The sequence below is a fragment of the Puma concolor genome, chromosome D1, assembly GCF_028749965.1.
Source record: "Puma concolor isolate L17-30 chromosome D1, mPumCon1.1.hap2, whole genome shotgun sequence".
NCBI lineage: Eukaryota > Metazoa > Chordata > Mammalia > Carnivora > Felidae > Puma > Puma concolor.
This window is the reverse complement of record NC_141676.1, coordinates 5,771,398-5,793,172: the sequence shown is the minus strand read 5'-3', so window position 1 is coordinate 5,793,172 and position 21,775 is coordinate 5,771,398. Positions and strand designations below refer to the sequence as shown.

Below are 21,775 nucleotides of genomic sequence, written 5' to 3'. Positions count from 1 at the left end.
TACAGGAGGGGCGCCTGGGTGGCTCAGTCGGTTAAGCATCTGACTTCAGCTCGGGTCATGATCTCGCCATCCGTGAGTTCGAGCCCCGCGTCGGGCTCTGTGCTGATGGTTCAGTGCCTGGAGCCTGTTTCCGATTCTGTGTCTCTCTCTCTCTCTGACCCTCCCCCCGTTTATGCTCTGTCTCTCTCTCAAAAATAAATAAACGTTAAAAAAAATTAAAAATAAAATAAAACATTACAGGAGACTAAAAACTATAGAAACTCTCAACGTCAGTCAATCCTAGGATTTAATCTCTTAACCCCGTGTTTTGTTTCTCCGAGCCCAGACCGCTAGAGCAAGATGGGAAGAAAGGACATAGAACCTTTCCAGCCCGGTTAACCATGAGGATGAAGAGGGTAAGCAGTTACTCTCACTGCTCATAAACACTAGAAGGGCTTCCCTCCAGGCCTTGAGGCCAGAGGGTCCTGTCAATAACCCAGAGATTCCAGGGCCCCCAAGTTCAGGCTGGGAAGGAGCAAAGGTAAAACCTACGAGCTGGGATGAGAGACTGCGCCTCAGCAGGCAGAAGCTCAACCGAGTGCAGCGTCTACCGCACGGTGACCTCCCTGCCCTGGGCCGGAAAGCTGAGTGCCCGGAACCTTTGTACGCGCGCTTCCCCGAGCCCGGGCGTTATTGGGCGTTGCGCGGCGGCTGGCCGAAGCCGGTTGCCAAGGCGACGTCTGCGAAGATGGCTGCTGCGTCTTCGTCTGATTCCGACTGCGGCCGAGCTGAGAGGTGAAGGCCGGGGTCTTCGAGGCCTCCTTTCCTATAAATGTAAAGAGGGGGTCTTGGGTCCTGGGATCTGGGCACCTGCGGTTCTCGGAAGGCACCGGGTGTCCTTGAACGGATTTTAGGGATCAAGTAGGGAAACAGGCCCAAGGAGTGAATATGCGTGTGTGTGTGACTCGGGGTCACTCAGGGAGCCTGTGGTGGAGCCTGGACTTGGACCCAGAGGTTCTGTATCCCCATTTCAGAGCGCCCTACACACTTCACTCTGAGACTAGCCCCCTCAAAGTTTTCTTACTCTCCCTTGGGACTCAGCGCCCAACTCTTTCCCTCCTCTCCCAGCAACGAGGCCAGTTCGAAATGGCTGGACGCACACTACGACCCCGTGGCCAACATCCACACCTTTTCCAGCTGCCTGGGTGAGTCTCTGGGACCAGGAACCCCTGCTTCTGGGTGGGGGGAGTGGGGTGGGGTGGAGGGGTCAAATAATGGTTCTGTAGTGAAGCCTCAAAGCTTCTGAAACCCCGGTTTATGGCCCTTTTGTGTTTTCCAGCGCTGGCAGATTTGCATGGGGATGGGGAGTACAAGGTAAGCATATCCCCTCAGCTGAAAGAGAATTGGGGGGTGGGGAGATATCAGAAATGAGGTTTCCTGATGGCTCCAAAGGAGTTCAGCGTAATCTGGAGCTCATGTACCCTGAAAAAGTACATTTAGTGTTAAATTTTATTTTTATGTGGACGGTGAAGAGGACTTGTTGATTTCAGAATACAGACTGCAGAAAGCAAAGCAGAACAAAATGCTGCTGGGGATTCTACCAAGACAAAGCCTCTTAATTTTGTTAACTTGACATAATTCCTTGCTGGAAGGGCACATCCGTTGGTTGGGAGTGGGGCGTTGGAATCTGGAGAGCAAGTAGAAGGGAAGGAAGAGAGAGCTTTATGTTTATTAAAAGGGCAAGGGGCATCTGATTGGCTCAGTCGTTGATGTCCGACTGTTGTTTTTGGCTCAGGTAGTGATCCCAGGGTCATGGGATGGAGTCCCACCTAGGGCTCTGCACTGAGTATAGCCTACTTGGGATTCTGTCTCTCTCTTTTTCTGCTCCCTCCACCGCTTGCATGCTCTCCCTCTCTCTAAAATAATAAATAAATAGGGGTGCCTGGGTGGCTCAGTTGGTTAAGCGTCCGACTTCAGCTCAGGTCATGATCTCATAGTTCATGGGTTTGAGCCTCATGTCAGGCTCTGTGCTGACACCTCAGAGCCTAGAGCCTGCTTTGTTTGGATTCTGTGTCTCCCTCTCTGTCTGCCCCTTCCCTACTCATGCTCTGTCTCTGTCTCTCAAAAATAAGTAAACATTAAAAATTAAAAATAATGAGCATAGATTTTAAGATTAGCCATGAGTTACTAATTATTGAAACTGGATGGTATTTGGGGGTTCATTATATTAATCTCTCTGCTTTTGTATATGACTGAAAACTTTAAATAATAAAAAGGTTAAATTATAAGTTTAATAAAAACATAAAGATAAATAAAATATAAATAAATAAATTTTAAAATTAAAGGTACAGGTTTTTAAAAGATTGAGAAATATTTGGGGCTTAAAGTGGGTTAACATATATTGAGTGTCCATTTCTGGAGTAGACCCTCTTTGAGCATTTTCACATACATACATACATACATACATATTTATTCCCAATTTGTTAATGGGAAAATAGATTCAGACTGAATAAGCTTAGTGAGTTTGTAAAAAGTGGCAGACCTGGGTCTGGTTGCATTCCCAGTCATGTGTTTGTTCCACTATGGCTCAACCATGGGCACTGAACCCGCAGTGGGCATGTTATTTGGGCAGTTAGAAGATAGGTCTGGAACCCTACCCTTCACGGAGAGTACAGGAGAATTCGGTGGACATATGCCCCCAATTCCTGTCCTTAAAGCATTCTGCAGTTTGGCAAGTGTGCAGTGAACCTCTACTGTCTGTCAGGCATTATGCAGACACTAAAGTCAGAAATGAATCAGGGGGTGCCTGGGTAGCTCAGTCGGTTCCGCATCTGAGCGGCTCAGGTCATGGTCTCACAGTTTGTGAGTTCAAGCCCCACATTGGGCTCTGTGTTGACAGCTCAGAGCCTGGAGCCTGCTTCAGATTCTGTGTCTCCCTCTCCTTGCCCTTCCCCTGTTCACACTTGGTCTCTCTCTCAAAAATAAATAAAGACTTAAAAAATTAAAAAAAAAAAAACTATGCTTAAAAAAAAAAGAAATGAATCAGTACACAGTCGGGAAGAGATACAGACACTGCCCTTAATTTATCCATCGATATGGACTGAATACCTAGTGTGTGCTTGGCACTGGATTTATAGCAGTGAAAGGTATAGAAATCACAGCTCCAATAACTAATGTGAAATATTCGATGCTTTTGTGAAATAACTTTTAAGAGCTAGTTTGTTGATTCCCAGAATCTAGCCCAGTGCCTGGCCCAAATTGGGTACTCAGTAAATTTTTATGGAGTAAACAAAAGGATGTTAAAATTGAACATATGGAAAGTATTATGGGAGCAGCAGGGAGAGAATAGTGAAATCTATCTGGAGGCACCAGGAGGCAGTAACATGTGAACTGGGTGTTGAAGGATGAAAGAAATGTATCAAGAAGGTATGGAAGAGGGGAGGGGGGAAGCATTCCAGTCAGAGGGAACAGCACAAGTAGAGGCACAGAGACTTGGAAGTTTATAGCACATTTTGAAAGAGTAAATTTGAAGTTAGAAAGGGAAAGCCAATAAAAGTACTAGTTGGGCACCTGGGTGGTTCATTAGGTTAAGTGTCCAACTCTTGATTTCGGCTAAGGTCAGGATCTCATAGTTTGTGAGTTCAAGCCCCGAGTCGGGCTCAGTGCTGTCTGCTTGGGATCCTTTCTCTTTCCATCTCTCTCTGCCCCTCCCCTGCTCACGCACACTCAAACTCTATAAATAAGTAAGTAAGGAAGTAAAATAGTAGTCAATACCACTGGTTTAGACTCAGACAGACCTAGATTCCAGTCCGAGCTCTGCCACTTGCTTGAGTGACTTTTACCTAACATCTCTAAGTCACAGCTTCCCCATCTGTGCAATGGGGCTAATAATAGTACCTATCCCAGGAGTTGTTGAAAGGACTAAATGAAAGGATCCATGTAGTGCCTGCTGTGGCTCCTGGCACACTGTACATTCTCAGAATCCAGATGCTCTGTGGCAGCCCCCATCCTGGCTGGAGAATAGCATGGATTGGAAGGTGATGGAAAACAGGTTGGAAACCAGATCAGAGAGGCCTTGAAGGCCTCACTTGGGAGAATGGGCTTGCTTGGCAGACACAGTAGCTTGGAGGATAGTTTGGAGGGTGGAAAAGAGAGACTGGGGAGCTTGGTTCTTCTCTCTGTCCACAGAGCACATCCTGTCTGCATGCATGCTTGTGCTCTCTTCCCACTTGGAAGCCAGGCTTCAGAGGCCCAGATATGAGTTTCCAGCACCTCACTGACTTTAGCCACTGTCCACTGTCTAGAATAGTGCCTGGCATGGAGCAGGCTCTGAAGAAGTGATTCCCAAATGAGTAACGAAAACATCATCTGCCACCTACTCCTCACTAGCCTTCACCGGGTTGCTTAATTCATTACCTCATTTGATTTTCACTACAAGTGTCATGAGATAGATATTCCCATTTTGTGGGTAGGAAAACTGAGGCTCAGGAAGTTTAATCAACTCTCCCAAGGTCATATAACTTGCAAGCCTTTTTGCAGAGTCTCCGTGCCCCACACCTTTGGTGCATTGATATAGGAGTGAATGAATGTGCACTGGCAAAAAGGCTAAGCCCAAGAAGGGGGTCAGTGGAGAGGTCTTTAGACCCTGAGCCTGAAATAAGCCAGCCTCTTTCTACAGCTGGTGGTGGGGGATCTTGGCCCAGGTGGGCAGCATCCCCGCCTGAAGGTGCTCAAAGGACCCACAGTGCTGACTGAAAGCCCATTACCTGCACTGCCAGCTGCGGCCGCCACCTTCCTTATGGAGCAACATGAACCCCGGACACCAGCTCTGGCACTCGCTTCAGGCCCTTGTGTGTATGTGTATAAGAATCTTAGGCCCTACTTCAAGTTCAGCCTGCCCCAGTTGCCGCCAAACCCCCTGGAACAAGATCTTTGGAACCAGGCCAAGGAGGTAAGTGATGTCGGGGATGGGAATGAGAAGGCAAAGATGGCCGCCACTGAGTCATCCTCATTCCCTGCCTGCCTCTGGAGCTCACAGACTTAACCTTATTCCCTTGCTGTCACAGGACCGGATTGACCCCTTGACGCTGAAGGAGATGCTGGAAGGCATCCGGTGAGAGCCCACTTTCCCCTTCATATGCCTCCCACCCCTCCCTTAACCCCCCACCCCTTCTCCTTCATCCCTCCCGTGCTTGGTCTGAACCCCAGGGCCCTGTTCCTCAACTAAATCTGCCACGATTGCCCCTCTCCTTTCAGGGAGAAGGCAGAGGTGCCTTTGTCGGTACAGTCACTCAGGTAAGGGCCCTGTGGAGGACCGGGGCTCCAGAAGCTCCAGGGGGAGGGAGTGGCTGTGGAATGGCCTGTGGAGGGAAGTAGGCCCAGGGCATGCAGGTGCCAGTTCTCTGTGTGTGCAGGTTTCTACAGCTGGAGCTGAGAGAAATGGAGGCATTTGTGAGCCAGCACAAATCCAAGTCCATCAAGCGGCAGGTAATGCCCCTTCGCTCTTTATTTCCCTATAAAAAAGGTCGGCAATTTTTTTAAAGACCTCATTTTTTTAAAGATCAGTGGTAAATTCTACAACCAACCCCCACTAGTGTCACTTTATAGTTTCCTTTCCAGCCCCTGCCACACGTAATGGTCACAAAGCTGCAGGGCCTTACGTTTCCAGTCAACAGTGGCAGCTTTGAATTAACATATGTAGTTATAGAACTTTACATACATTTTCTTCTCTTAAGAGTAAAGATAACATATTTTCATTAGAGAATAAAGAGAAGTATAAAGGAGAAATGACTATAATCTTACTACCCAGTGGTACTTATTCTTACCATTTTGGTACATTTTCTTACAAATATGCTTTATAATTTGTTTTCCTTGAGTATGTAACATTATATCTTGAGCATTTAAACAGTATTTAAGAACTCCATTCTTGGGGCACCTGGGTGGCTTAGTCAGTTGAGCATCCGACTCTTGATTTCAGCTCTGGTCACGATCTCAGGGTTGTGGGATCAAGCCCCATGTTGGGCTCTGCACTGAGTGTGGAGCCTGCTTGAGATTCTCTCTCTCTCTCTCTCTCTCTCTCTCTCTCTCTCTCTCTCCCTCCCTCTCTCCCTCCCTCCCTCCCTCCCCCTGTCCCTCTCTCCCCCTCTCCCCCTCTCTCCCTTTGCCCCTCACCCCCATTTGTTCTCTCTCTCTCTCTCTCTCTCAAATAAATTTTTAAAAAAGGTTTAAATTTAAAGAAAAGAACTCCATTCTTAATGGCCCCTTGATTATTTCCTTAATTGTCAATTATTTCATTCTTAGTTTATGTAACTGTTCACATATAGGTCATTAGCTAAGAAATGTATCCCTTTTGTTCACTTCATATTTTTCTTAATTATCATTTTAATGGTTTTATTGATGAACCTGTTCAGTAAACTCTAGTGATTCCTGACCTAGGGGCTGACCTTCAGTCCCATCCCAGAGCTGTTCTCTGCATTTTTGAAAGCCTCATGGGAACCTTCCACTTCCTGTAGAAGCCACTTGAGCCAACACATTGGCCAACGCATGCCTCAGCTTTTGGCTAGCCTTAGACCAATTCTGTGGGAAATATTGTTTTCTCCTGCTGATCAGCAGCTTAAATCCACTGGTGTCAGTATCTTTGAGTACGTATAAAATCATGAAATGAATTAATTATTGCTTCAAAGATGCAGTTTAGGGGAGTGAGGCAATCTTTCCAAGATATATGTCATGGCTATATAATTGGGAACCATTAACATCCACATTTCTGTAACCTTTTTCTTTCCACTAGGCATTGAGAATGATTCCTCTTTTTTAATCTTAAAGATAATCACATGGGTTGCGTAGGTGGCTCAGTTGGTTGAGTGTCTGATTCTTCATTTTGGCTCAGGTTATGATCTCACCGTTTGTGAGATCAAGCCCTGAGTCAGGCTTTGTGCTGACAGCACAGAGCCTGCTTAGGATTCCCTCCCTCTCTCTCTGCCCCTCCACTGCTCATGCATACTCTCTCTCTCTCTCAAAATAAATAAAAACAAACATTAAAAAAAAAGACACAATGAGCAGTTTTATCCAGAGAAAATTTTGGTCCTGCTAAATTATTTTCATAGGACAAATTTCTAAAAAAGAGATCATCCTCTTCTCTTTTAAAAGTTTTCTCTCCAGGGGAGCCTGGGTGGCCCAGTCGGTTAAGCGTCCTCAGGTCATGGTCTTGTAGTTCATGAGTTCGAGCCCCATGTCAGTGTAAGCTCTGTGCTGACAGCTCAGAGCCCAGAGCCTGCTTCAGATTCTGTGTCTCCCTCTCTCTCTGCCCCTCCCCCGCTCACACTCTGTCTCTCTCTCAAAAATAAATAAACATTAAAAATAAATAAAAAATAAAAGTTTTCTCTCCAATCACAATTATAAAAGGAACATGTGCCCACTGTAGAAATTCTACAAAAGCACAATGAAGAAATTAAACATTACCTGTGATTTCATTGTCCAGATAGAACCAATTTGAGTAAATATGAGTTTCACCTGCCAGCATGTGCTTTTTTATTCATATGTTTTTAAACGAGGATTATACTAACATAACATTTTACCCATTTTTTCTCTGAATACATTAGAAGTGTTTTCTCTATCATTGAATCTTCTTTTAAAAGTGTGATTTTTCTTTAATGACTATGTGGTTTTTGATCAGATGGAAATTTGTAATTGACTTAAACAGTTCTCTGTTGTTAGAAAGTTAAGTTTGTTGCTGGGGCACCTGAGTGGCTCAGTCGGTTGGGTGTCTGCCTTCGGCTCAGGCTCATGGTTCGTGGGTTCAAGCCCCACATTGGGCTCTGTGCTGACAGCTCAGAGCCTGCAGCCTGCTTTGGATTCTGTCTCTGGCTCTCTCTGTCCCTCCCCGGCTTGTGCTCTGTCTCTAAAATAAATAAATATCAAAAAAATTTTTTTGAAAAAAAAAAAAGTTAGGTTTGTTGCCATAAATACTTTTGTACATAAAACTTACATCACATCTCTGATACTCTTCCTCCTCCTTTGCTCTCTTTCTTCCCTCCCGTGATTTCCTTGGGGTATCTGTGGGGATGGTGGGTGGGGACCCCCTGGCTGACTCCTGGAGTTCTTCTACAGACAGTCATCACCACCATGACCACCTTGAAGAAGAACCTGGCTGACGAGGATGCGGTTTCCTGCCTGGTGCTGGGCACTGAGAACAAGGAGCTCCTGGTGTTGGACCCGGAGGCCTTCATCATTTTGGCCAAGGTCAGTCAGTATGGGGCCAGGCCCTCGGCACAGCTGAGGCCCAGGCTGCATTCCCTCCCTCTACTCCCTCCCCCATCTCCTGCCCCTAGTTCTTGGTGATACACATTGTAGAAAAATTATAAAATGTAGATGAGCATAAAGAAAAAAGTATATGTCCAAAAATACCACCACCCACAATATCTACTATTAAAGTTTTGCCATGTCTTTCTGGACATTTTTATATTGAGACACAGATATATAACTCATAAATAAATTTTTTTTTACAAAAACGGCTTTGTGGTAAGGATCACGTAACCTGCTCTTTTCACATACTAGGAACTCATCAGTGTCTTTCTATATCTGAATAAAACGACATTAGCTTCTTTAAAGGCCACACAACATCCATTATATAAATGGACCATAATTTATTTACCTTATCACTCACTGTATGTTTACATTGTTTTCAGTTTTCACTACTGTCAGCACCAGTGCAGTAGGCCTCCTTGCCCAAACCCCTGTGCATGTTTATCTAAATACGTCTTTAGGGTACATTCCTAGAAGTGGCGTAGTTTTGTCAAAGGTATAGACAAAACTGTTGCCGAGTTTCCGTCCGGGAAAAGTATACAAAAACTGTGACCAGCAGGGTGACAATGAGGAGATTGGGACTTTGGACAAGGAACCAACTCACAGGCGTTATTTCAAGGTAGGGAAGGATGGGCACCAGAAAAATTGGGATGTTTGAGCCTCTCCTTTGCAGATGAGCCTACCCAGCGTCCCCGTCTTCCTGGATGTTTCCGGCCAGTTTGATGTGGAGTTCCGGCTTGCTGCTGCCTGCCGCAACGGGAACATCTATATCCTGAGAAGGTAACTGCATCGTGGTGTGTGGGGCCAGAAGGAACATCTCCGAAACTGGCTGGTTTCAGGGGCTTTGGGGCTGGTATTTGGGAGTGGAAAGAGCTGGGAACTTGGCTAGGAAGGTGAGCTCACGTGCATAGGGGGCCACCTGCAGGCTTGTGTGATGAGCAGGCAAAGTGAGAGACTGGGTGAGGTGGCTGTAGCACGTGAGCAGTGCAGTCAGTGATGGAAGAAACAAAAACAGCCTCCCATTTGCTGTATTGCTTTATAGGTATGTGACACTTCTTTATGCTTTAGGCTGATAATCATTTTCTAATTAAAGAAATATTTTGGAGCACCTACCATGTTTTAAGCATTATGTAAAGCATAGAGGATGTATTGCTAAATGATATAAACTAAGCATAGGCCCTGCCCTCAGGGGAAGACAGATGTTAAAGTCAACAAAGCAAGATGTATTTCGAATTGGATGCATGCTTTGGAGGAAAAATGCAAGCTCAGTGGGCAAAAATAATAGGGCCAAGGTGATCAGTGAACACCTGTCTGTGGAGATAATTTGGAAGGTTAAGAAGGAGCCAGTTATTCCAAAAGTGGGGAAGAAGTGTTGTAAGCAGAGAAAACTTAAGCAAATTCAAGATAGAAAAGACATTGCCATGTGCTCCTCAAGCTTGATGGTCAGCGGGGAGGGTGGAAAGAGATGTGTGCAGACCAGGCATGGCCTGTTAGGACATGATAAAGATTTTGAGTTTGAAAACTCTCATGGGGTTTAATCAGAAGACTACTATGAGCCATTTATATTTTTAAGAGATTACTCTGCTGGGTGGAGAGTAGATTGGAAGGAGGACCAGAGACCAGAGGGAGGCTCTCGGATGGGTCATCAGATGGGATATGATCATCTGATGGCCATCATATGAAGAAAGGGGAGCCATAGCCTGTGATTAGTAGGCAGAAATTACCCCTACTTTCTTGATAAGAGAAACTAAGATTTAGAAGCTGGGAAACTGAAAACAGTGCATCTACACATAGCAGACTTCTCATGCATTTCTGATAAATTGCTACACTGCCTAAGTCCAGTGGCACTTCACCTAGCCTGAGTACACTCACTGTAAACCATTAAATGCCAGGTCATCACACAAATCACTGTAGTAAAGGCAGCAGGGAGACTGGGAAAGAAAACACACTTCATGTTATCCAAGGTCACACAGCTGCTAAGTGGTAAACGTGGAAACAATACTATGGTCATCTACTTTGGGGCCCAGGTTCCTTCAGGGATAGTCTGTGGGGCTTAGAAAGAGGAGTGTCAGCCAGGGAAGGCGAGGCTTAGAGAGGCTTTGGAGCTTGGAGAGTGTGTCTTTATTCCACAGAGACTCCAAGCGCCCCAAGTACTGCATCGAGCTGAGCGCCCAGCCTGTGGGGCTTGTCCGGGTACACAAGGTCCTGGTGGTGGGCAGCACCCAAGACAGCCTGCATGGCTTCACCCACAAGGTGTGGCCTTTGGGCAAGCATCACCCCCCAGCCCCTCCATGTATGTGTCTCTGGTCCCCCTTAGCAAGCGATTCCTTCTGGTGTCTCTTTCCCTGCAACTCCAGCCACCCCTTCTTTCCACACTGTGTCCTGAACGCTCCCAGGGTAAGAAGCTCTTCTCTCCCAGGGTAAAAAGCTGTGGACAGTGCAAATGCCAGCAGCCATCTTGACCATGAATCTCCTGGAGCAGCACTCCCGGGGCCTGCAGGCCGTCATGGCTGGGCTGGCCAATGGAGAAGTCCGCATTTACCGTGATAAGACCCTGCTCAATGTCATCCGCACCCCGGTGAGCTGCTGACTCCGCTTTGTTCTGGTCCCACCTCTGGGGCTTCTTAGCTGCCTCTCCTGATCCCCACCTGATGCCCTTGACTTTTGATGTATCTCAGAAACATTTGTTGAGCATCTCATGTGCACAGCCCATGTGGGGGATAAAACAATGTCTAAATCCTGCCTTCAGGGAATTTATAATTTAAGATGACAGCTAGCCAGAGACACCGCTAATTCAAATACAAGCAAGTCTAAAGCGGAACAAAGTACTGAAAAAGCACAGAGGGGCCTAGCAACTGGGGGGGGGGGGGGTGGGGGTGGTGAAGGATAAATGGGGGTGGAACTCACAAGCCATTTCATAGCAAGTGACAGTTCCTCTGGGCCTTGAAACAATTTGCCAAGTGAATACATAAAGAATATTCCAGACTGAAAACAGCATGAACAAAGGCTGAGAGGCATGAATGTTCTTGATTAAGGAATACAGGTGGCTTGAGGAATTTGGATTAGAGTTTTTCAAACACTAAGTTGTGGGTCATTAAATTAATTTAACGGGCCACAACCAGCAACATAAAAAAGAAAGCTCAGAGGGGGCACCTGGCTGGCTGGGTAGAGCACGTGACTCTTGATCTCAGGGTCGGAAATTTAAGCCCCACATTGGGCGTGGAACCTACTTAAGAAAAGAAAAAGAGGGGCACCGGGATAGCTCAGTCAGTTAAGCGTCCAACTTCAGCTCAGGTCATGATCTCACAGTTCGTGGGTTCGAGCCCCACGTCGAGCTCTGTGCTGACAGCTCAGAGCCTGGAGTCTGCTTCGGATTCTGCGTCTCCCTCTCTCTCTACCCCTTGCCTGCTCATACTCTGTCTGTCTGTCTCTCTCTCTCTCTCTCTCTCTCTATCTCTCAAAAATAAATAAGCATTAAAAAGGAAAGAAAGCTCAGGTTATATCACATGTGAAACGTGTGTGTGTGTGTGTATGTGTAAAGTTTGAGAGCAGTTGGTTTGAACTATAGGCCTGCTGTAGGGGTGGGAGGAGGGTAAAGAGGAGAGGGACAGTAAAGGGAGGTTGGAGTCTGATGTGGAAGGCCTTAAGTTGTTCTAACCAGGAGGACAAAAGCCATGGGAATTTTTTTGGCAGAAAATAGACACGATCCTGATTATATTTTTGAAAGGCATCAGTGTGAAGGACAGATTAAGGAAAAAGACCAGGCTGGGGACCTGTTAGAAAGGTGACCCCAGAAGCCCAATGACATTCAGTCTGGAACTGTGACTGCGGCAGTGAGATTGGATGGGAGATGAGAAATAGAGGAAATATTTCAGAGGCAGCATTGCCCCAGGCCTTACCTCACATCTCTTTATTCTATCATATCTGGGGTCTCCCAGCCTTATCACTCCACCTCAGTCTTGCTCTCCTCTCCATGGTATTTTCCCAACTAAGTCCTGGTGTCTCCACCACAGGATGCAGTGACCAGCCTTTGTTTTGGCCGGTATGGGCGGGAAGATAACACCCTCATCATGACCACACGAGGTGAGCAGACTTAGACCTGGCAAGAGTTTTAGAGTTAGACGCAAAGGTGACAGGCTAGATCCTAGGAAAGAAGATGTGGATGTGAAGCATAGGCAGGCCTGGGTTTGGGAAGCAAGGCTTGTAGACACATGTCCTGTCTGAGGCCAGCTCATCAGCAGTTTGGTTTCACTTCCCAGGCGCCAGTGTTTCCAGTTCACCCCAGTCTCCTCAGTGTCTGAGGAGACATCACAATATTTAATTAACATTTATTATGTTAATTAACTATTAACATCACAATAGTTAATAAGTAACTACTGAATGAACGGATGGATAGTAGGACATTATTAAAACATCCTTTATTCCTTCTAGATACCCAGAATCTCAGCAGGAAGACACACATGGACAGAATTGGGTCTATATGAGGCAGATTGTTTGGGGAGGAAGGAATGGGAATGTAGGGTAGAACTGGGGAGGACAGATCTGTTTCTGTCTGTCCACTTCCCTAGGCGGTGGCCTGATTATCAAGATCCTGAAGCGTACGGCAGTGTTTGTGGAAGGGGGAGGTGAGGCGGGCCCCCCACCAGCCCAGGCCTTGAAACTCAACGTGCCCCGAAAGACCCGGCTTTACGTGGATCAGACGCTGCGAGAGCGGGAGGCTGGCACCGGTGAGTCTCAGGCCAGGTCCTGCCTCTTCCTTCTCCGTTGCTCTAAAGCAGCAAGAACTGGGTGAACCCGCCTGGGTGCCCCAAGCACTGGGCAACCAGGCAGCTTTCCTGCCTCTGGAAGTCCAGAGACAGCCTAGGAGGTGTCCCCTACCTCCAATAACTGCCTCAAGGTGGGAGATCCTGTGGGTGAGGGCACACGCCCTTCGAATGCAGAGGGGAGAACAGTTGCTTCTAGATGCAGGAATTCTCATGAGAGAAGCTGAATTTGACCAGGGTTCTTCCTTTTCCTATTCAGTTTTTCTTGCTCTTTCATTCATTCTTCCCTTCATTCGGTACCCAGGATTATGCCAGGCCTTGTGCCAAATGCCTTGAAATAGGTTTAGACCCCTACCTTAGGAACTCAGTCTACCTTGCTAATTTCACATGCGTGACAGATGTAGAAGAAGTCTCCGCAAAGGGCTGTTGAGACTCACAAGAGTGAGGAAGTTTGCCTGGGCGCCTGGGAGAGGCTTCAGAGAGAGGTGACACTGGACTTCACCCTAAAATGATTATAAGTCCACCAGCCAGAGAAGGATAGGGAAGGGAGATTCAGGCAGAGGCGTGAGTAGAGTCACAGGATCCTACCTGGATTTAAGTGGCATCTTGCACGTGGTCGCGGGAGTAGTGCAGGAAGGCCAGGGGGGCCAGAGCAGGGGCTGGAAAGGCAGGGCAGAGCTGGCTCCGAAAGGGCCTGGAGTGCAAAGCTAAGATGTTTGGTTGATTCTAGGTAGTGGGGGCTGGGAAAGATGTTAAGCCGAAAAATACAGTGACTCGACCAGCTCTGTCTTATAAAGGGACCTTGCTGATAGTTTTAAAGGGTAAATTAGAGGATAAAAGAGCTAGCAGGCTGTTGTAGCTGAGAGAATCCAAGAGAAGCAATTGAAACATTCAAGAAATAATTAGGAAGTTCTCTAAAGTGACCAAATGTAAAATATGCAAAATTCAATAATTTGGTATATACCAAGTTGGAAAATCTAAAGTTTCCATTCACAATGGCAACAAAATCCCTAGAAAATGTCAGTCTAAGAAAGAAAGTTATAAAACTGCTCTCAAGAACGTAAAAGACCATCTGAATATTTCAATGATGAGACTCTCAGGGTAGCACGACCTAATGCTTTAAAGCTGCTGATTAATTAACAGCTTCTAAAATTAATCTAGGAACATAGCAACGTTACAGTGAAAATCCCTATAGGGTTTATTTTGAGGACTTGCCAGTTGATTTTCGGTAAATCTAAGAAATTGGGGGATGGAATTTAAGAATGAGGGGACCTTTGGGGTGCCTGGGTGGTTCTGTCAGTTAAGCATCTGACTCTTGATTTTGGCTCAGGTCACGATCTCATCATCGTGGGTTTGAGCCCCTCATCAGGCTCTGGGCTGATGGTGCAGAGCCTGCTTGGGATTCTCTCCCTGCCCCTCCCTCTACCACCCCCCCCGCCCCCCGCAAATAAATAAACATTAAAAAAAAAAAAAAAAAGAATGAGGGGACATAGCCTCTCAGCAGTAGGAACTATATGAACTAGAAAGCTGTAGGAATTAGCAGCTGTGGTGTGATACGGAGATTGATATCGATCCAGGGCACATTTAGAAAGTCCAGAAACAGACCCTCGTGTATGGGAAAAGTCAGTTTATGTTAAAGGTGTTGTTTCAAATTAGTGGGGAAAGGAAAGCCTGTCCACAAAACATAATTGGGACTGCATGCTTCTAGAAAAAAAAAGTTAGAACTCTACTTCATACCAGACACAAAAATGAATTCTGAGTAAATTAAAAATAAGTCGTAAAAGTACTAGAGGAAAAAGGAAAGACTAATAGATGGGCTAACAGGCTAACGTCCAGACATGAGACCTCTGAGGGGTGGGAGGCGCCTGACACGCGTGGAAGGGCGAGGACCAACTGGCAAGCCAGCGTGCTAAGCCTGGAAGAGGGTCCCGGGGGGAACGAAGAGGGCATGGGCTCTGGAGGCGGCTTTGAGAAAGAGTCCTCAGACCTTGGCAAATGAGTGACCGTGAGAGGTGAGCCTGGGCACGTTGGTGGATGGGGACGCAGTGACGGAGTCGGGGGGAATGACGTGCGTGTCCGCGGTGTTGAGTTCGAGATGTCGATGGGACGTCCGGGTGGTGACCATCAGGCAGCTGGAAGCAGGACTGAGAGTGGACGTGGGCCCGGTCCTGAGCGGGGCACTGCAGCCTCGGTAGTGACAAGTCCCCACCCTCAGGAGCTCGAAGCTGTTCCTCAGTGGAGTGCTCCCAGCCGGGGCAGGGCATAGAGGAAGAGGACCAAGGACAAGACTTAAGGGAACACTAGCCCTTAGGGCGAAATCGAAGGAGCCATCCCGGAGAGTGGGATTGTGCGGTGGTGGGAAACCAGAAAGCAGGAGGCAGCCAGCGTGTGGCCCACGGCGTCCAGTGTCACCGGACCGAGGCCAGGCTATTGCACCTTGGTCCTCCCTTTCCCACGTTCCCAGCTCCTGCGGCCCCTGCCTTCCTCTTGTGCTGTCTGAACAGCAGCCCGCGCAAGACACCCTCTCCCCTGCCTCTGCCCCCTCCTTCCCTCCTTCCCTCCGGCACCAGCCCTTTGTGCGCCTCTCCTCAGCCATGCACCGGACCTTCCAGACCGACCTCTACCTGCTGCGCCTCCGGACTGCCCGCGCCTACGTGCAGGCCCTGGAGTCCAGCCTGAATCCTGTGTCTGTGACAGCCCGGGAGCCCCTCAAGCTGCACGCTGTGGTGAGCACCCAGGGCTAGGGGGCAGTCAGGCCACCTCAGGGCCAGAGGGGCAGAGGGCAAGGGTGGGTAGGAACCCCTCAGCCCCAGAGCCAGTTCTGAGCCCACTAGGCCTTGTGCCCCTTTCTCCCCTCCCAGAGGCCCAGAGACCGAGTGTCTGTCTTCCTGTAGGAGGGTGCTCTCTCTCCTCCCCTCTGCTGTGCTGCCTCTTCCCCTCAGCGGGCCGTGGAGCGGGCCACACTCTCCAGCTCCTTCAGCCCATGCCGTGCCTCAAAACAAGCCCCCGCATTTGGGGCAGGGCACACAAGTAGTCACCTTGGGACATTTCTTCCCAGGACTGGAGGGACTCTGACGGCTATGGTACAAGGAAGAAAACTGTTGGTTTCAGTAACTGTGGGCAGCCTGGGGGCTAGGACTGCCTGCTACAGGGAAGGGAAGTCCTGAGACGTGCACGGGAGGAGGAGACCCTGCACTCAGACACAAGAAACCTCAAGGTCATCTGGGCTAAATGGGTCCCAGAGGCGTGCTGTCTGACCCAAATGGGTTTCCAATTTCTCTTTCCCTAAAGGAAGTAGATAGATAGAGGGAGAGGCTACAAAGCAACTGAGAATGAAAGGGAGGAACATGAAATCCCTGTGCCTACCCTAGGGTGAGAGTGGGAGGAAGTCAGATCCTGGGAAGAGAGCAGCAGGGACAGTGGTGAGGCCATAGGTGGGAGCTGGGCTTTCATCTCTGGGCCAGCTCTGCCTCTGACCAGCTTCCTGTGCAGTCTGCATCAAGCCCCTTCCCCCACTTGGCCTTTGCTGATCCCTGTACAAACAGGAACTAGCCTCTGGGCTTCTGAGGGGCCTTTTGAGGGGCAGGACGATACATTAGAGCAGTTGGAAGAGAGTAACTCGAGAACATTGATGACAAAGCAGGAGGACAGGGCCAGGGCACATGGGATTCAGTGCCCAAGGCCACTGTTCCTAAGGGCTTCCTCCACCCACCCCACCTTCTCCGCAGGTTCAGGGCCTGGGTCCCACCTTTAAGCTCACACTTCACCTGCAGAACACCTCAGCAGCCCGACCCATCCTGGGGCTGCTGGTCTGCTTCCTGTACAACGAGGTGCTCTACGCCCTGCCCCGGGCCTTCTTCAAGGTACTGGGCTGCCCCACTGAGACATGGATTGAGGGGAAGACCAGGCTGGGGCCTGATTAGGTGCCCACAGAGCCCTAACAGGTCAGTGGTGAGGGAGCTGGCAGGTGGCCACAGCCACAGACCAGGCTGGGGTATGGCAGGGTCCTCCCCTGGGGAGAATGCCCAAGACCTGCCTTGGCTGCTTTTCTCCCGGACTGAGAGAGGCCTCAAGGAGCCACACGGAAGGTTCTAGGAGAAGAGCCAGAACCCAGAGCCCATCCTGCCTCGCAGTCATGCCTGCGGTGGGAATGGGAGCCTCTTTCTGCCCCAAGGAAAATTTTCCACAGAGTGAAGGGCCTAATTTGCCCCCCACATCCAATTTGATCCTAAGTTGGGAGGACCAGAGGCTGAGAAAGATTGGTCTGAGTTTAATCCTGGACATACATGTGGTCCTCGAGCGTCCACTCCCCTCACTGAACCCATATGCCCTGTGAATGGGCCCATCAGCCCCACCCGCCCTGCCAGGCCTATGCTGAATTCAGCTGCTACAGCAGGTGTGAGAGTGCTTTGGAATCTGCCAAACACTGTCCAGGCATGAGAGCTGATTTCCTTACCTGTCTGTCCCCAAACCCAGGTCCCCTTGCTGGTGCCAGGGCTCAGCTACCCACTAGAGACCTTTGTGGAGAGTCTCAGTGACAAGGGCATCTCGGACATTATCAAGGTAGGTCGCCCACTGTTGGTACCACGTCGGGGAGACAGTGAGAGTGAGGTGGACAAGGCCCCCACATGGCTGCCAGGTCCGGGTGGGTGTCTGCAGCCTCCCCATCCCCTTTGACAGAGCCCTGGTGGCCTGTCACTGGGACCAGTGCAGACCAGGCTGGGCTTGGCCTTTGCAGGGAGCAGGAAGTAAAGGGGGCATGCCCCTACTGCCACGGCACTTCCTCCGTAGGTGCTGGTGCTTCGTGAAGGCCAGAGTGCACCCCTCCTGAGTGCCCACATCAACATGCCCGTGAGCGAGGGGCTGGCAGCCGCCTGACCCCTGGACTGGTGTTAAAGCCCCTGTAGAATCGGGACCAGGAAGATTCAGCCACTTCCACTCAGCTGGGCAGAGTCAATGGCCCAGTCCCCGAGCAGCAGTGTGTTGGGGCCACGGTTTCCTTCTCCTCTCCTAAGTGTCCCCGTTCTCACCACCCTGACTGCTGGGTGACCGATAGCAGCAGGTCAGTGAGTACCCAGGAGGTTCAGCTCCTTCCCCCTCAGGAAAACCCAGCCATTTGCCCACCGGACTACTGCTGTCCTTCATCCTCCCACTTTTGTCCAGAAATCACCCCCAGGGCCGAAGGAAGATCTCTGAAGTGGTCAAGGTGAGATGAGGGGCTCGGGCCCAGCCTTCTCCTTTGCTGCTTTCTGTAGGCACGTTACTCCTGGGTTGCTGCAGGCCCAGGCCAGAATTGGCCACGGCCTGGCCTGGGGTAATCAGAGGCTTTTCTTGGGTGAGACCAAGCCCCCTGTTGCTCCCTGGGGTTCCAGAGGCTTGTCTGATGCTGGTCAGATTACAGGCAAAACACATTCTCTGATTTCTCCTTGTGAGCCAAACAAGGGAGCCTAGGGAGTAGTTGCCTCCCCACAGGGGCCTTTCCTGAAATCTTGGGCTCAGCCAAAGTCTCAGGCCTGTGATGCTCCATGAAGATCGCCAAGGGAGGAGGTGGTGCCAGGAAGGCATAGGGCGCCCGTGCCAGGAGCTAGTGGCCCCCGCCCCCACCGGGCTTCTGAACACCACACAACTGCCGCTCCTGACTTGGTCGCTCGTGTCCAGAAAGAGCGTCCCAGGAGAGGAAGGCTCAGTTAGAGCACAAGTGGGACTGGGGTGCACAGGAGAGGCGTTTCCGGGCCCTGGGGAGGTGGCACAGGAGGCAGAAGCCCAGAACTGCTCTTCTGTGCCCTGGAGCCCAGATCAATCACGTAAGTGGAAAGTTTACTGGGCAGTGGCATTAGCTGGAAAGGCACGGACCAGAGGTGTTGAGTGAGGCTAAAGACTGAGGGAAAGCACATGTTCAGACCACAAGGGCCCTAGACCCACAGTCCCGGACCTCAGTGCCTCCTGAGCCCTGGCCAGTGTTAGGCTGGTGCTACCAGGGCCACCTTGAACCACTTAGGAGCCAGGAACCCTGCTCCCTGAGCACCTGTCTTTTCCTTTGTATGACCAGGTGCAGCCTAGCATATGGGACCTCAGCCTTGTGGGAAGTAACCAAATCCTTCTAGGCTGTAGTTTCCCCACATGTAAAATGAGGCAGTTTGTGACCAAATTGAGCTCTAGCGTCCTGTGAGCTTGGCAGCCGCTCTAGAGGAAATGAGGACTCCACTCCAGAAAGGGGGGATTTGACAGGAGTAACTGCAGGGCTTTTGCCCTTGAGACCAAGGGCCCCACACTAACTGCCATGGCCGGGCAATAACCTCTTGTCCAGGACCCCAGCAAGGGATTGGGGTGACACAGCTCTCAGCTTACCCCAAACCCTCCCAAGGAATGCATTCTGGGGCCAGGTTAAGAAAGGATGGGGTTTGGACCAAAGAAAGAGCCCATCCCCCTCCTCTGTGCAGAGCCTGGCCGCTTGTAGACATAGATTAATTGGGTCAGGGTGGTGAAGGGTCTCTAGATCAAGCCAAGTGAGTCACAGTTGGACGAAGCAGGAGGTTTAACCTGCAGAGCTTCCTAAGAGAGCTTGGCAGAGATGGAAAGGCCTGCTCTAGAAGGTAGTAAGCCCCTTATCGCTAGAGCTCTGTCACTGGGGCTGGGCTAGCTCTTCACTGGGCCGTATGACCATACAATCTCTTCTTCCCCAATCATGTGATGACTGTGTGAGCTCGGAACACCAAGTCTAGTTTGTAGCTATTCATGATGATGGAAGTGGAGAAGCTTCCTATGCCCAGCACCTAAAGAGAGTTTGTGTGATGTAATACTATGTATCTATTACTAAAAATACATGAACTGCACTGATGTGGACAAGTATACATAAAGCAACATGAAACCAGGAACAGTGCATGGTACCCAGTGCACTCACTAGTTGGAGCTCCAGGAGATTGTGTACATTAGGGATGAGGGAAGTTATTATCTTTTAAAAAAGTATTTATCTAAAACCACGTACCTACTTAGTACTATGGAATTAGTTTATAACGAGAAAATTCTCCCCATTCCCCACTACTGCTCCCTTGCTACAATCATTTTCAGTTCTCTTAGCTATTTTTTTAAGTAATCTCTGCATCCAGTGGTGGGGCTTGAACTCAACCCCAAGATCACGAGTCGCATACTCCACTGACTGAGCCAGCCAGGTATTCATTAGCTATTTATCTTAAAAATATGCTTATATTTTTAAGATAAAATTGCTTAAAATTTTATCTCTTGCTTGATTTATCATTCTAGACACTATCTCTTGGGTCCCTATTGTAAAAGGCGAGGCTTTAGCTCTCTTGTGGAGTACTTTGCGCCTTTTCTCCCCACTTTTTAGGTAAATCGATACTTACTGTTTAGATGGCTGTTTATCTTACTATATGAAAGTTGTTCCCTGCAGAGCCAAAATTGGGATATAATTAAATTACCTTTTAATTTTTCATGGAGTTAATAATTGCCTTTTTTTTTTCATTTGGTTAGTTTTCTGTATGTAGCAATTGTTCATTCTTCCCTCATCCATTCTGACAGTTACTTTGTTTTCCTGGATACTTTCCATCATCCCCTGCCTCAGTGAGGACTGTTTGCTCTCTAGAACTACTGCAGACTATTTCTCCTGACTAGAGCCTCTGACTCCTGGGCCCCTTCTCTTCATCCTTACAGTTCTTTTACCCCTCATTTGGTGGAGTGTATCCACAGTACTGCCTTTAAAAAGTCACTAGAGTTAAAAAATTTTAGTACACTGTCTAAAAATTTCTTTATCCCATTCACATACATGTGTGATAGCAGGTCATAAAATTTGAAGTTGAAAATAGTTTTCATGCAAGAAAATCATTTTTACGGCGGTATTCCCTTGTGCTCTGATTTTTGGTAATGCTGTTGAGAAGTTGCATGCCATTTTTGCTCCTGGCCTTCTTGTTCTGAAATGTCAGGACATGACTTACATGTGTGTCGTTATTTGTTGTGCTGTGAGGTGGAAATGTATATCCCTCACTTCTACAAAATTTTGTTTCTTAAGCGATTTCCTCCCATTTTCTCTCTTCTCTCTGGAATTCTCATTAACCGAGCACCTGATAAATGGGAATTCCAGAGAGAACAGGATTGATTGTCTGTTTTTCTTCTCTCTTCTCTCATATTGTCTTTCTGTCCTATGTTCTGAGAAATTTTTCTTTCAGCTCTTCTCTGGACCTGTTTTTTAAAATTCCACTATTTTAATTCTCAGCTCTTTCTGTTCTGTGGTCAATCTATAACTATAATGTCTTTGAAAAGATATAGAGGTCACCAAACCATCAGTCAACAAGTGACTTCTATAGACTTATTTCAACGTCAGCAGAATACACATTTTTCTCAAGCTCACGTGGAACATTCACCAAGACAGACCACATTCTGGTCCATAACGTAGGCCTTCACAAATTTAAAAGACTGGAAATAATACAGTGTCTGTTCTCAGGTCAAAATGGGATTAAACTAGAAATCAATAACAGAAGGGTAACTGGAAAATCCCCTAAATTTTCATCATTTCCCCCAAATACGTGGAGATGAAACAACACCCTTCTAAATAACATGTGGGTCAAAAAGAAATCTCAAGGGAAGTTTAAAAATATTTTAAACTAAATGAAAATGAAAACACACTTACCAAATTTGTGGGATACAGCAAAAGCAGTGCTTAAAGGGAAACTTGTAGCATTGATCTGAAATCAGTAATTTAGAAGTTTCCACTCTGGGAA

At 48.2% G+C, this 21,775-nt stretch overlaps 1 protein-coding gene across 3 annotated transcripts; it reads left to right on the top strand.

The window, feature by feature from the left end:
• The first annotated feature begins 689 nt into the window (after positions 1-689).
• Positions 690-19,876, top strand: BBS1 (Bardet-Biedl syndrome 1). 3 transcript variants are annotated; one of them, XM_025915632.2, is made up of 17 exons: positions 690-774; positions 1,108-1,184; positions 1,319-1,353; positions 4,658-4,930; positions 5,046-5,092; positions 5,236-5,274; positions 5,394-5,466; positions 8,086-8,217; positions 8,954-9,060; positions 10,413-10,533; positions 10,700-10,858; positions 12,294-12,363; positions 12,849-13,007; positions 15,636-15,769; positions 16,772-16,906; positions 17,520-17,606; positions 17,835-19,876. In XM_025915632.2, exons 1-17 carry the CDS (start codon positions 728-730, stop codon positions 17,919-17,921), a joined length of 1,782 nt encoding a protein of 593 aa, XP_025771417.2. In that variant the 5' UTR covers positions 690-727; the 3' UTR covers positions 17,922-19,876. The 3 variants fall into 3 exon arrangements, with proteins under 3 accessions (XP_025771417.2, XP_086532954.1, XP_086532955.1); XM_086676828.1 differs by having other exon boundaries at positions 700-774; positions 1,081-1,184; XM_086676829.1 differs by having other exon boundaries at positions 708-813.
• The last annotated feature ends 1,899 nt before the right edge of the window (positions 19,877-21,775 follow it).

Excerpts from the sequence above, each read along its gene's own strand:
- BBS1 (XM_086676828.1), top strand. The coding sequence starts at position 728 with ATGGCTGCTGCGTCTTCGTCTGATTCCGACTGCGGCCGAGCTGAGAG. Across the intron at positions 5,467-8,085 it reads CCAAGTCCATCAAGCGGCAG|ACAGTCATCACCACCATGAC; the intron begins GTAATGCCCCTT and ends GTTCTTCTACAG. Across the intron at positions 10,859-12,293 it reads TCAATGTCATCCGCACCCCG|GATGCAGTGACCAGCCTTTG; the intron begins GTGAGCTGCTGA and ends TCTCCACCACAG.